Source organism: Sturnira hondurensis, unplaced genomic scaffold, assembly GCF_014824575.4.
Source record: "Sturnira hondurensis isolate 20B ecotype Veracruz unplaced genomic scaffold, ASM1482457v3 Scaffold0004136, whole genome shotgun sequence".
Classification (NCBI taxonomy): Eukaryota; Metazoa; Chordata; class Mammalia; order Chiroptera; family Phyllostomidae; genus Sturnira; species Sturnira hondurensis.
The window spans coordinates 19,573,331-19,587,932 of record NW_028076767.1 but is presented as its reverse complement, the minus strand read 5'-3'; the positions used below and the strand labels follow the sequence as shown (position 1 = coordinate 19,587,932).

The 14,602-nt window shown below is 47.9% G+C and overlaps 1 protein-coding gene across 3 annotated transcripts in view; it reads right to left on the bottom strand.

The window, feature by feature from the left end:
• ZNF341 (zinc finger protein 341) overlaps nucleotides 1-10,852 on the bottom strand; it is a 50,476-nt gene extending 39,624 nt beyond the window's left edge. For 2 of the 3 annotated variants that reach the window (XM_037043885.1, XM_037043886.1), the window contains exons 1-2: nucleotides 10,739-10,852; nucleotides 385-495 (exon numbers count right to left, since the gene is read on the bottom strand). In XM_037043885.1, coding sequence (XP_036899780.1) covers nucleotides 385-495; nucleotides 10,739-10,769 — 142 coding nt within the window. In that variant the 5' untranslated portion in view covers nucleotides 10,770-10,852. Of the gene's footprint in view, nucleotides 1-384; nucleotides 496-10,738 lie in introns of those variants that run through there. The other variant, XM_037043887.1, reaches the window with a different exon arrangement.
• Between the last annotated feature and the right edge of the window lie 3,750 nt (nucleotides 10,853-14,602).

Genomic DNA, 14,602 nt, shown 5'->3' with positions numbered 1-14,602 from the left:
GGCTCTAAAAGAAGCTCTTTGCTCTCTCTGTGCCTTAGGGGCACAGCCTGTAAGTTAGAGAGGTTCGTGCTCAGCCTGTTCTTTCCACAGAAGGGAGGCTGAGCAATGACTTCTGGGTCAAAGGTACAAGCATTGCCAAGCATCAGGACTACTGGCTATTCCGGTGTCATGATCCCCACATTTACTAAGTGATTGAAAGAGAGCATCCTCAGAGCTAAGCAGAGAAAGGCATTAGCCCAAAGATCCAGGCTGGGAGAAAGGGAAGATGGTTCAGACAGCAGACATCCAGGGGACCATACGAGCAATTCCCTCCCATATCCCTTCCTAAGTACCTGTTGTTTTTCAAGGGGAGCCACTCATCCTTCCCACTAAGCAGATACTCACCCAGTGGCTGGATAGCAGGGGGTGCGTTGACGCTCTGGCCTGTTGGATCAGGGACTGCTCCTTGGCCATCCAACAATGACTGGACAGCCAGGACGGTCTGATTGTCCATTCCTGAAGAAAGAAATGAAACCTCTTTGGAAGGTGGGCCCAGCATCCTGCTCTGATTTCACCCTCATGAGCCCAACTCACTGTAAGCCTCCATGGCAAAGACAGCTGGCTGCACCACGATATACATGCTCTCGTGCCCCCACTGCAACAGAACCCAAGACTTGGGCTGAAAACATGGTTCCAGATTAAAGATTACACTTCCCAGCCACCCCCGCAGCTAGGGAATGTCTCAGTTCTAGCCAATGGGATGTGTATGGCAGTTTCTGGGAAGTTTTCTTAAAAGCTCCCTGGTATTTGACCCTCTTTTTGTCCCATCCTCCATCCTGCTTCCTAAAACAAGAATATGATGATGGGAACTCTAGCTGCCATCCCAGATCATGAGGAAAAGGGCCATACCCTAGGGATTGCAGGGCCAAAAAAAAAAAAGTGGAAAAATCCTGGACCTCTGAGAATTTTGTAGAACACAGTCGCCCTCATAGCTCTGGACTATCTTCCTCCTAACGCCCATGTGAGAGACATGAACTCCTAGCCTATTCAAGTCACTCATAATTTGTGCTGCTCTCCATCGTGGCTGAATCTAATCCTAAGTGATACAGCACCTCCGAAGATCACATTACCGAGTCTTCTTCATCCACATCCCACAAAGCCCACAAATCTGCTTGCTCTCGGGTATCCTTGTTCCTTTGTTTCCCAATCCATGTTTGTCTTTTTTACTCCTCAATACATAGCATAATCTTGAGTCGGGTTGCGCGGCCGGGAGCCAGAGACCACACAGAGCATAGTGTGCGCTATGTTAACCCCATTGGGCAAATAAGACCTCTGAGATGTTCAATTAAACAAACTTGTGACTTCCAGCCAAGATGGAGGCATAGGCGGAAACACTGTGCCTCTTCGCACAACCAAGTTTAAAGACAACAAAGTTTTAGTAACAAAACCGCAACCAAAACACAGAAAAATGAACTATACGGAAGTCCGACAACAATGTACCACTCAGCCAGACCGGTAAGAGGGGTGGAGCCAGTGGCAGAGCAGGGTTGGGCAAGAAAGATCCGCTGGACTGACCTAGGCACTCAGGCAGCCCTGGACGGATCCCAGGTGTGGGGTAGCAATGGGCAGACCCAGTGAGGGTGCAAGGCGGCTGGCTGACCGCAGTCACACATTCATGCACAGATAAACCAGGTGAAGGAGAGAGCAGTGAGATGGACCACGCAGGACCCAGCGGCGGGAAGCAGCAGAAAGAACTGCCATTGCCCCTCTTTGACCCCGCCCCCACATACAACGTCATAACTCGGCGACCTGAGTTGCCCCACCCTGGTGAACACCTAGGGATCTGCTCCTCATATGTAACAGGCGCAAACAGACCAAAACATTATGGCTCAAGAAGAACTCAAAGCCCCAGAGCCTATAATTCTAAGTGACCAGGAAATAGTGAACCTCTCAGATGCACAGTTCAAAACACTGGTGATCAGGATGCTCACAGAACTGGTTGATTATAGTCATAAATTAGAGGAACAAATGAAGGCTAAACTAAGTGAAATGAAGGGAAATGCACAGGAAATAATAGTGATGGAAAGGAAACTGGGACTCAAATCAAGGGAGCAGACCAGAAGGAAGAAAAAAATGACCAAACAGAAAAGAATAAAGAAACAAGAATTCAAAAAATTGAGGAGAGGCTTAGGCACCTCCAGGACATCTTTAAATGTAATGTTCCAACATCCAAATTATAGGGGTACCAGAAGGGAAAGAGGAACAGCCACGAGTGGAAAACTTATTTGAACAAATAATAAAGGAGAACTTCCCCAGTCTGGCAAAGGAAATAGACTTCCAAGAAATCCAGGAAGCTCAGAGAGTCCCAAAGAAGCTGGATCCAAGAAGGAACACACCAAGGCACATCATCATTACATTAGCCAAGATGAAAATGAAGGAGAGAATCCTAGAAGCAGCAAGAGATAAGGGGACAGTCACCTACAAAGGAGTTCCCATCAGACTGTCAGCTGATTTCTGAAAAGAGACCTTACAGGCAAGAAGGGGCTGGAAAGAAGTATTCCAAGTCATGAAATCTAAAGACCTACATCCAAGACTGCTCTATCCAGCAAAGCTTTCATTTAGAATGGAAGGGCAGATAAAGTGCTTCTCAGATAAGATCAAATTCAAGGAGCTCATCATCACCAAGCCCTTATTATATGAAACGTTAAAGGGACTTATCTAAGAAAAAGAAGATAAAAAATATGAACAGTGAAAGGACAGCAAACTCACAGTTATTAACAATCACACCTAAAACAAAAGCGAACTAAGAGGACAGCTAGATCAGGAGTGGAACCATAGAAATGAAGAACACATGGAGGGTTAGCAAGAGGGGAGTGGGAGGAGGAGAAGGGGGGAGAAAGTACAGAAAATAGCATAGAGGGTAGGTAGAAAATAGACAGGCAAGAGAGGGCAAGAATAGTGTGGGAAAGCCCTGGCTGGTATAGCTCAGTGGATTGAGCGCGGGCCTGCGAACCAGACGATCGGGGTTCGATTCCCAGTCAGGGCACATGCTTGGGTTGCAGGCCAGTTTCCGGCAGGGGCCAGTTCCCTGCAGGGGATGCACAAGAAGCAACCATACACTGATGTTTCCTTCCTCTCTCCTTCCTTTCCCCTCTGAAGATAAATAAATAATAAAATATTTAAAAAAAAAAAGAATAGTGTGGGAAATATAGAATCTAAAGAACTTGAGACACGTGGTCATAAACTAAATGGGGGGAATGGTGGGGGGGTGCAGGGTGGAGGGGAATGAAGGGGAGGACATAGGACAACTGTAATGGCATAATCAATAAAATATATTTTTTTAAAAATAGAATAATCTTAATTTGTAGTCAGGGACACTTGAGAAGCAGACTACTTCCATGTTTTCCAATTAGTTGTCAGTGTTGAGGTTCACAGTAGTACACTGATCTAGCCATGTCAGTAGCTGGAAGATAGGCTTAGTCACATCTCATAGGACACCGAGGCACACTGCCTTCATCCCAAGGAACCTAGAGGTTGTCTCCTTCTTTCTGTCTCCACAGCCAATGCTCTCCCTCCAATCTTTCAGCTCTTACCTGAATCCTGCCCCAGCTTCCAACGGCAATGCAAATTAGAACCCTTAGCTCATCAGCCACAGTGAATCCACACTTGCCCCTGTCACGATGCAGGCTGTGTCCCTCCTGAGGCTAGCCCTTCCCCCCAACCACTCCTGCTCCCTCAGAAACCACTCACCACCAACTAGCCCCTGTCCCAACGCTGCTTGCAACTTCTTCCCTTGAGCCATGACACATGCTCAGATCTCTCTAGAATGCCCTCTTGAACCCAAATACCCATCTCTTCTCTTTTCAACATCAAGCATCTAATGAGAGCCATCTAACATCCTCTACTTCTCCATCTTCCTTCACCCGCGCCAGTGGGGCTTAAGCCCCACGATTCCACCAATATCACCAAAGACCAGCAGGCAGCTTCAGACGTTTCTTCCCTTCTTCCCGAAACACTCCCTTCTTTGGCTCCCAGACACCACCCTTCCTGAGTCTCCTCCCACCTTTCTCTTGGCTCCCTCCCTGCCTGCTTTACTCTCTGCTTCTGTTCTCCACCCCCCAAATGCTTCTATTTTCAAAGGTTCCTTCTGTCTGGACTCTCTCCTTTCCCTCTTATACTCTCTGGGCAGCCTCACTCACCCTTAAACCAGTTCTCCGTAATATTGCAGTTCATGCTTCCTTCCTTGAGTGAGCTTCAGTAAATCTTATACTGTTTATGCAAAATTGTGTTAGCACTTGTGTGCAGATCTATACATGAGCATTGATAGCTTTATTTGTAATAGTAAAACACTGCAACCAACTCAAATGTCCTTCAGTAAGTGAATGGTTAAACTGATACACCCAGGCATGCTCTCCCTTCTGGGAGCGTGCCTACGCCTTTCCGTTTCCCTTCTTCTTCCCCCACGGGCCTGCACCTCCTAAACTCTAAGGCACCCCACAAGACTTGGAACCAGGGAAGCTATGGGCAGCAGCAGCTCATCCGGGGCTAATCCCCCAAACCTGTCCCCATGCCCCTTTTCTCTGACTCTCCAGAGGGCTGACAGTGTCCCTGCCTTGGCTCACTTCTTCCCCACAACGTTTCTGGAGAACCAAAGCAGCCCCGCCTAGGCTCTCTCCTGTTGCTTCTTCTCTCCTAAGCCCTTCCTTGTTTCACTGTCTCCAGCTTTAATAAACGTACTCTTCAAATAAAAAATAAAAATAAAAAAGTTTTTAAAACCTGTGGTATATTCATACCAGGGAATACTACTGAACAATAAAAAGAAACAAAACTATTGATATAAACAATAGTATATGAACCTCCATGGAATTATGATGAACGAAAAAAAGCCAGTCTCAAAGGTTATATAATATGGGATTCCATTTACATGACATTCTTTTTTTTAAAGATTTTACTTATTTTTAGAGAGAGGAGAAGAGAGGGAGAAAGAAAGGGAGAGAAACATTGATGTGTAAGAGAAACATCGATTGGTTGCTTCTCACACACCCCTAATTGGGGACCGGACCCACAACCCTGGTATGTGCCCTGACTGCACTTGGACTGACGACATGTTCATTCACAGGCAGGGACACAATCCACTGAGCCACGCCAGCCAGGGCTATATGACATTCTTAAAATGACAAAATTTTAGAAATGGAGAACAGACTAGTGGTTTCCAGACATCAGGAAAGGCAGGGGGAAGGAGGTGGGTGTGCCTAAAAAAGTGCAATATCTATTAGTGATGGAACGGCCCTGTGTGTTGACTGGTTGTATATAATAGGACAGTTTTGCAAGATATTATATTGGGGAAAATTAGTAAAGAATACATGGGGTTTCTCTGTATTATTTCTTATAACTGCACATGAGTCTTCAGGAAAAAAATTATTTCAAAACAAATATTTTAATTTAAAAAATACTGCCTGTCACCCTGGCCAGTGTGGCTCAGTTGGTTGGAGGGTTGTACTGTATACCTAAAAGTTGGGGGTTCGATCCCTGGTCAGGGCACATACCTAGGTTGTGCATTTGATACCCAGCTAGGGGTGCAAACGGTAGGCAAACAATCGGTGTTTCTCACATCAATTTTCCTCTCTCTCTATCCCTTTCTCTCTCTCTAAAAATGTCAATAAACATATTTAAAGAAATACTGCCTATCAAAATTATGGAGACAATAGAAAGTTCAGTGTTTGTCAGGGGTTGCAGGGGGAGGAATGAATAGGCAGAGCACAGAGGATTTTAGGGCAGAAAATACTCTGTGATATTACAGTAATGGATACATGTCATTATATATTTGTCCAACAGCATGCGCAATACCAAGAGTCAACCTTGAGGTAAAGCATGAACTTTGGGTGATTATGATGTGGGGGTATAGGTTCCTCCTTGGTAACATGGACCATTCCAGTGAGTGATGTTGAGAGTGGGCAGGCTATGAATATGTGGGGTGAGGAAAGGTGAGAAAATCTCTACCTTCCTCCCAACTTTTTCTTCTTTTGCTCTATTTTTTTCAGTATATTTTAGCCCTGGTTAATGTGGCTCAGTGGATTGAAACCAGCCTGTGAACCAAGGGGTCGCTGGTTTGATTCCCAGTCAGGGCTCATGCCTGGGTTGTGGGCCAGGTCGCCAGTAGGGGGTGTGAGAGGCAGCTACACAATGATGTTTCTCTCCCTCTTTTTCTCCCTCCCTCTCTTTCTAAAAATAAATAAATATTTTAAAATTAAAAAGTACACTTAATTAATTAAGTTATAACAGTCATCCCATTTTTTTCTCCCCTTTATTCCACTCCGCCCTACTATCCAACTCCCTCCTATCATTATTCCCTGCCTTAATTCACATCCATGGGTTGTACATGTAAGTTCTTTGGCTTCCCCATTTCTTATACTATTCTTAATGTCCCCCTGTCTATTTCGTACCAACCACTTATGCTTTTTATTCTCTGTACCTTTTACCCCATTCTCCCTGCTTTGCCTCCCCACTGATAACCCTCCACATGATCTCCATGTCTGTGATTCTGTTCCTGTTCTAGGTATGTGCTTTGTTTTTATTTTTTTAGGTTTAGTTGTTGATAATTGTGAGTTTGTTGCCACTTTACTGTTCATATTCTTTTATTTTTAAATCACTTATTAATTTTTTAATTAATTTATTTTTATAGAGGGGAAAGGAGAAAGAGAGGGAGAGAAACATCAGTGGGTGGCTGCCTCTCATGCACCCTCTATTGGGGACCTGGCCCACAACCCAAGTATGTGCCTTGACTGGGAATCTAATAGGCGATCCTTTGGTTTGTAGGCCAACACTCAATCCACTGAGCCACACCAGCCAAGGTACTGTTCATATTTTTTATCTTATTTTTCTTAGATAAATCCCTTTAACATTTCATATATTAAGGGCTTGGTGATGATGAACTCCTTTAACTTGATTTTATCTAGGAAGCACTTTATCTGCCCTTCCATTCTAAATGAAAGCTTTGCTGGATAGAGCAATCTTGGATGTAGGTCTTTGGATTTCATGACTTGGAATACTTCTTTCCAGCCCCTTCTTGCCTGTTAACGTCTCTTTTCAGAAATCAGCTGACAGTCTGATGGGAACTCCTTTGTAGGTGACTGTCCCCTTATCTCTTGCTGCTTCTAGGATTCTCTCCTTCATTTTCATCTTGGCTAATGTAATGATGATGTGCCTAGGTGTGTTCCTTCTTGGGTCCAACTTCTTTGGGACTCTCTGAGCTTCCTGGATTTCCTGGAAGTCTATTTCCTTTGCCAGATTAGGGAAGTTCTCCTTCATTATTTTTTCAAGTAAGTTTTCAATTTCTTGTCCTTCCTCTTCTCTTTCTGGCACCCCTATGGATTGGATGTTGGAAATGCTTAAAGTTGGTGCAGAGGTTCCTAAGCCTCTCCTCAATTTTTTGAATTCTTGTTTCTTCATTCTGTTCTGGCTAAATGTTTATTTCTTCCTTCTGCTCCAAATTGTTGATCTGAGTCCTGGTTTCCTTCCCTTCACTGTTGGTTCCCTGTCTATTTTTCTTCATTTCACTTTGCATAACCTTCACTTTTTCCTCTATTTTGTGACATACTCAACCATTTATCTGAGCATCCTGATTATCAGTGTTTCGAACTCTGCATCTGATAGGTTGGCTCTCTTCATCGTTTAGTTTTGTTTTTTTTTTTTTAGTTTAGATATGCTCTTTCATTTGGGCCTATTTCTTTGTCTTGGGACACCTGTTGCACTGTAAGGAGCAGAGCTTTAGGTATTTGCCAGGGCTGGGCAACCCATGTCACTGTGTTATGGTGCTGTCTTTTGGGGGAAGGGTCCAAAAGGGAACAATGCTGCTTGCTCAGCTCTCAGCCAGCTTTCAGTCACTTCCCTTGCTACCCACAAGCAAATTGGGCCCTTCTGGTGCTGATTCCCAGGTGGGTGGGTTTATGTACATTCTATGACCCTGTGGGTCTCCCCAGTGAGCTCTCCTGTGAGGCTAGGGGTTTCTCCCACCACTGCAACCCCAACAGGTTTTTACAGTCAGAGGTTTTGAAGCTTTCCTTTCCCAGGCTAGAACCCTGGGTTGTGCAGTCTGTCTCGCTCCCAAGTTGTTCCTCCCGCTTTACTCCATGCAAATGTGGGACCACCAGCTGCCACCTCGCCTGCCTGGTCCTCCAGTTGCTTCCTTGCTGTGTGTCCCCACCCCCCACACCGGCTGCCCATCTCCACCCCTCCTACCAGTCTGAATGAATATTTCTTCTTTAACTCCTTGGTTCTTGGACCTCCATACAGTTCAATTTTCTGGCAGTTCTGATTGTTTTTTGCTTTTAAATATGCTGTTGTCCTTGTTTTGGTTGTGAGGTGAGGCAAAGTGCATCTACCTATGCCTCCTTCTTGGCTAGGAGTCTAGTAGTTCTCAACTTTGTTATGAACCTAAAACTGCTCTAAGAAAATCTTTTTTTTTTAAAGAATGCTGCCTATCTAAACTGAACTCCAACTGTCCTGCCTGGGTAGCTCAGTTAGTTAGAGCATTGTCCCAATATGCCAAGTCTGTGGGTTTGATCCCTGGCCACGGCACATACAAGAATCAACCAACAAATGCATAAATAAGTGGAACAACAAATCAATGTTTCTCTTTCTCTCTCATCCTTCCTCTCTCTCTAAAATCAATAAATAAAAATTGAATAAATAAAAATAAACAACTCAAATTAAGTACGTCACCACCACCCCTAAGTTTATTCCTCTTCCAGTAATCCTCATTGATAAGAACGGGGCACCACAGTCCACCCAACCACAGCCCCTGGGGCACCCCTTGATTCTTCCTTCAACCTATCACCCCTCCCTCCCTGCATTTCTAGTCCTTCAGCAAATCTAGCCTATTCTGCCTCCCAAATAATTTCAGATCCGCTTTCTCTCCATCCCCACAGCAGTCCCCCTGGCCCATACTATCAGCAGGACAACTTCGGTCATCTCACTCACCTTCCTGCTGTCACTGCGGCCCCCGCCAATCTGTTCTCAGAGCAGCACCGGTGAACTTTATAAAACATACATCACATTGTGTTGCTACCCTGCTGAAAACCCTTTATCTCCACATTAAATCCAAGATAAAGTTCACAAGCCTCATCTCTAGCTGCTCACCCACATGAACTTCTGTGTGTCCTAGAAGACCTCTCTGCACCCCCCCCCGCCCCCGCCGCCCCCCCCCCCCCGCCGCTTTGCAAATGTAGTTCCCACTGCCTGGGTCATCTCTAGATCCCCACAGTTCTGCTGCCCTTCCCCTAGCCCAGCAGGCATCACACTGCCCTCAGAACTGACTTTTCCTTTATTGTCTTCATCTTTCAATACACAACACCTTTTTGAAGTAAAAATTCAAAGCCCAGGGAAGCCCATGGGACATAAAGAGAAAGTAGGCTGCACCCCATCCTACTGGCCTCCCGGAGGGAACCACCACTGACCCTGGCCCTCCACATTCCATCATAGCAGTAAAAGCCAGCTAAAGTTTTCTTTTACTATTTGTCTTTTCTACTATTCTATAATTGCTAGTTCTATCATTTTTATCTGTTCCCCACCGGACTGTGAGACCTGGGCTGTCTGGTTTAATAAGTATTCCTGAAACCAACCTTTCCAATGGGGGGGAGGGTTACACTCCATTTCAAGGTGAGAACTCTGGTCCTCCAAGAAGTGTAGGCACATGACTGAGATCTCCTGGGGAGTAGCAGCTCTCAAGGTCTCAGCCACGTACCATTAGTCCCGCCTACTTTCAGTCTGTATTCTAATTACACTTATACTTATCCTATCACATCCCTCCAAGAACATCTGTGGATCTGTATCCCCCCCAACATTAATTCTTCGCCCTGACCCTGAAGTCACTGATGCTTCCTCCATGACTTCTAGCAGGCTCTCGGTGTTTGCTGTCTCCAAAGCCCACAACTCACTGCTCTTGAGGCCCACGCCCATTTTAGGATCTTGCAGAGGAGAGGACAATCATTTGGCGCCCGGTGTTTACTGTTTTAGGTCTGGGAGCATCATGTCCCAGCCAAGCACACCATTAGCACCCATCCTTTCTTGGTCTTAGTTTATAAAACTCTGCACCCCAGGGCAGTGCACAAACTAGCGATGTTTGCTGGCTTTGTAAGCACCAATTCCCGGCCTTGCACGCAGGTGGTGACTATCCTTTCCTGGTCTGAATTTAAGACTGTGTCACAGCACGAGGCACAGAATCGGCGCTCAATACAAGTTCGTGGTCAAAATGTCTGGCTTGGCGGCGCCGTCCCCCAAAGCCCTCCCGCCGCACTGAAGCTCCAACACCACGGTCAGCAATAGGGGTCTCCACCCTCAGCGCGGCTCCAGCGCTGGCCAGCCCCACACTCCCCGGCTGTTCGCTCCAGGAGAGCCCTCCCGCGCCCGCCTGCAGCTGGTGCTGTTCCGGTCCGAGGCCCCCTCCCCGCTCGGCCAGCCCTCCCCGGCTGTTCCGGTCCCGGTGCTCCCTCCCAGGGCTTTCTCTCCCCTGCTGTTCCGGTCCCGAGGCTCGCCCCACCACTGAGCCGCCTCTCCACTGCTGTTCGGTGTTGCGGCCCCCACCCCACCGACAGGCCTCGGTTCCCGCGGCTGTTCCCGCCCGCGCCCCTCCCCCGGCTGTTCCGGCCCCGGCGCCCTACGCCCCGCGGCCGCCGCGCGCCCTGAGCCCAGCGCTGCGAGGGCGCGGCGGGAGGGGGCACAACGCGGAACAGCCGCTTCCCCCGGCACCGCCGTCGCTCACCCTCCAGGGCCTCGAAGATCGTCTGCGCCATCTTGGAGCTGCCGCCGCCGCCGCCACCACAGGAGCTGAAGCCGGGCTACGCGAGCATTGTGGGAGCCGCGGCGGCGGCGGCGAGGCCGGAGCCGCCAGGGGGCGCCCGGGAGCCGACGCGGAGCCCTCCGTCGTGGAAACCCGGCGATGGCCTGTGGGGGACCCTCACGTCACCAGGCTCCCCCAGCTCCGCCTCGGGGATCCCGTCACCGGCGCGTGTGGACCCTTATCCCCGCCTCACTGGAACCCTCCAACTTTGCACCCCGACCCATCCACACCGGCCCTGACTCCCCGTAGCTGTCTCCCACCCTTTCATTCTCACACACAGACTCGCACGGCTCGTGAGGCCCCTCGACTCCGCCACACGGACCTTATTCCCACTGCCCACAAAATCCCCCACTTTTGCAACCACTCTTCCCAGCGCACCCGGACCACCCAACTCTGTCACAGGGGCCACAACGGGCGACACGGTCTCATCCTTAGACTCCTCCCGCCCTCCACAGTGAGCCCCAGCTCCGCCCGTTGGGGGCCGCCCGTGACTCCCGTCTCAGCCTGGTCTTCATCCCTCAGCGTCTCAGAGTCCCCAGTGGCTTCACCCTTTATTCACACTTTCGGGGGGTCTTCATTTCCTCTTCCACAGACCTCCACCCCTGCTTCTCAGGGACCCCATTTCTGTTCCTCAAACCCCCAATACCCACTCCAGCGCCCTTCCGCGCAGCCTCGTGGAAAGCCCACTCAGATCTCGCAGGGGTCCTCCCGCACCTCCTTCGGACCCCGGGCGGACACACCTGTCCCGCCCCCGAGCTTCGTCGGCTGCTCTTGAGCGCCTGCTGCACACCGCGTCTCACAGTAGGTCTTGAGCGCCTGCTGCACACCGCGTCTCACAGTAGGTCTTGAGCGCCTGCTGCACACCGCGTCTCATAGTAGGTCTTGAGTGCTTGCTGCACACCGCGTCTCACAGTAGGTCTTGAGTGCTTGCTGCACACCGCGTCTCACAGTAGGTCCGGGGACATCCTGGCGCCTCCCCATGGAGTTCGGGGTGGCAGGAGCACACAGACATTACGTCTTAAAGTCCAAGGTGTGGTAGTGGTTTCCAAGACGTACCCTTGGACGACAAGAAGGTGTCGGCGAGTGCGTTGGGGGGAGGGCGAGAAGGAACCGGGCCGTGCCTTCAAGAGCCATTTCTCCCATGAGCCAAATTCTGCTACGACTGCGCTGTCATAGATTGGACTCTAAATATTTTCATTATATTTTGGCCTCATCCAAAGCAATGATAAAAATCACCAAACCACCGATTTTTATTTTCTCATATTCGCTAAATAAACATAAACTTCTAAAAGTTAAAAAAAAAAACAACTTGTTCAAAGCTCCTCTGTCTTTCTGGGGAACCGCCAGCCACTGTTCATAGGAAGTTGCCTCACGGACCTTCTGCTTACACACGCCTCAAAGCCGATTTCTACCAGTAAAGCCCCCATCTTGCCCTGAACACTACAGCGGTACCCACCCCCACTGCTACCTCCTTCCCCTTCCAGCCTCCACCTTGCACCATGAGCTCTGAGCGAATGCCCCCCACAGACAACCCACCCTTCTCCCAGACTCTGTACCCCACCCTATTTTCTGGGAACCCTGGAGACTTAGGTCCCACCTCAAGTCCTAAACCACCCTTCCCGCTGCCTCTCTGGCAGGATAAGGCCAGTGTTCCCTCCTCCCTGTCTTTCCTTTAACATCCCCATTGACTCAATGGCCTTACATCCTCATCGCTTCTCGCCTGCAAGAGTTTCTCAATACTGTTCTTTTAAAAGAACTTAAATCATTCAAGTAATACATTGCTACATTCATATTCATTTAATTACTTTAAAAAAAATATTCAGCTCTAGCTGATGCAGCTCAGTGGATTGAGCAACCATCTGCAAAACAAAGGGTCACTGGTTCCATTCCCAGAGCACATGCCTGGGTTTTGGGCTAGGTCCCCAGTAGGGGGCACATGAGAGGCAACCACACATTGATGCTTCTCTCCCCCTCTTTCTCCCTCTCTTCCCCTCTATCTAAAAACAAATAAATAAAATATTTTAAAAAAATATTCAGTACCTATTGTGGTCTATACACTATTCTATATGTTAAGGATACAACCAAGAACAAAAACATAAAAATCTTTGCCTTCATGGAGTCATAGTTCAGCAGGTGAGATAGTCTGTAAACAAGAAGAAAAAAGGAGAGATGTTCTATAACATTAAATATTTTTCTTTCTGGGAGAAGGGAGTCTCCTTTAGACAGGGTGGTTAGGGATGGGCTCTCTGAGGAGGTGGGTGGAGAAAAGGGAACAAGAAAGGCAGAGCTTATTAGTTGTATCATCTTGGGTAAGTGCAAAGTCCCCGTGTTAAAAAGGAAAAGGGTCCAGGGACTGTAAAAAGAGGTATGGGTACAGGGGGGTGAGGAAGGAGAGATAAATAGGGCCACTGAGAGGCACTAGACAGTACAAGATTCTACCGGTAGAAGCCCTGGAAGCTTTCCATGTATTTTCATATATCCAGGTGCATGTACAAAAAGTTGATTTTCATCTGCTCTTCAGGCAGATGTTCTCTGCACTTGCTGTTCTCTCTCATTGAAATGCCCATCTTGGCCTGGCTGGTGTGGCTCAGTGGATGGAATGCCAGCTTCCTGGCCAGGTTCCTGGTTGGGGGCATTCCAGAGGCAACCAATCGATGTTTCTCTTGCATATCAGTGTTTCTCTCCCTCTCTCTCTTCCTTTCCCTCTCTCTAAAAATAAATAATAAATAATTTTTATGCCTGTCTTCCACCCTTTTTGAAACAATAGAAATTTGACTTCTTACCTCCTCTAAGAAGCTTTCCCTGAGTTTTCTGGATGAGATCCCAATCCTCCCTTGCTATTCTAGTTTTCCACAGCACTTGGTACTGCCCCTGTTATGTGCTAATCTTTAGCCTTTGGAAGTTTGCCTTTTCTCTACCCCCTCAATAGAGAGCCCTCTGAGCAGTGGGGGTGCTTCACCCATTCTGGTTGGAATCCATATCCTGGCACAGAGGTAACCTGGGAAATGTTTGTTGATTGACTGCCTGACTGATGGAGAACCTGAATGAGCTTTCAGGGAGGTTCTCCAGCAGATTCCCCAGTCAGGCTTCCCTTGCTTCAAACTTTCAGCTCCTTACCTCCATCTCTTGCTCCACTAAAATCTCTCTGTCCTATGTCCCACTCCCTCAGGGCCAGCTGGTTAACACTGAAACAAATCCAATGATAAACTTTGAGTCTCTTGGAATAAGTAATGATGGTTGTTATGGGCTGAATAATGTCCCCCAGAATTCATATGTTGACATGCTATGTGTTGATACCCTAGTACCTCAGAATGTGACAATATTTGGTGATAGGGCCTTTAAAAAGGTAATTGATATTAAATAAGGTCATATAGGTGGACCCTAGTCTGACTGGGGGTATCCTGAGAAGATTTGACAACATAGACTGAAGGGCGACCATTTGTGGACATGGGGAGAAGCTAGCCAGCTGAAAGTAAAGAGAGAGGTCTCACGAGGAACTAAACCTCTAAACACCCTGATCTTGGGCTTCAAGACTTTATTGTGAGAAAATAAATTTTTGTGGCTTAAGCCACTTGTTTCATGGTACTTCGTTATAGAGGCCCTAGTAAATCAATACAGTGATAAAGATAAAAGACTCTGCCTGGCTGGTGTAGCTCAGTGGATTGAGCGCGGACCTGCGAACCAGACAATCGCGGTTCGATTCCCAGTCAGGGCACATGTCTGGGTTGCAGGCCAGTTCCCTGCAGGCCAACTCCCAGCAGGGGACACATGAAAGGCAACCATACA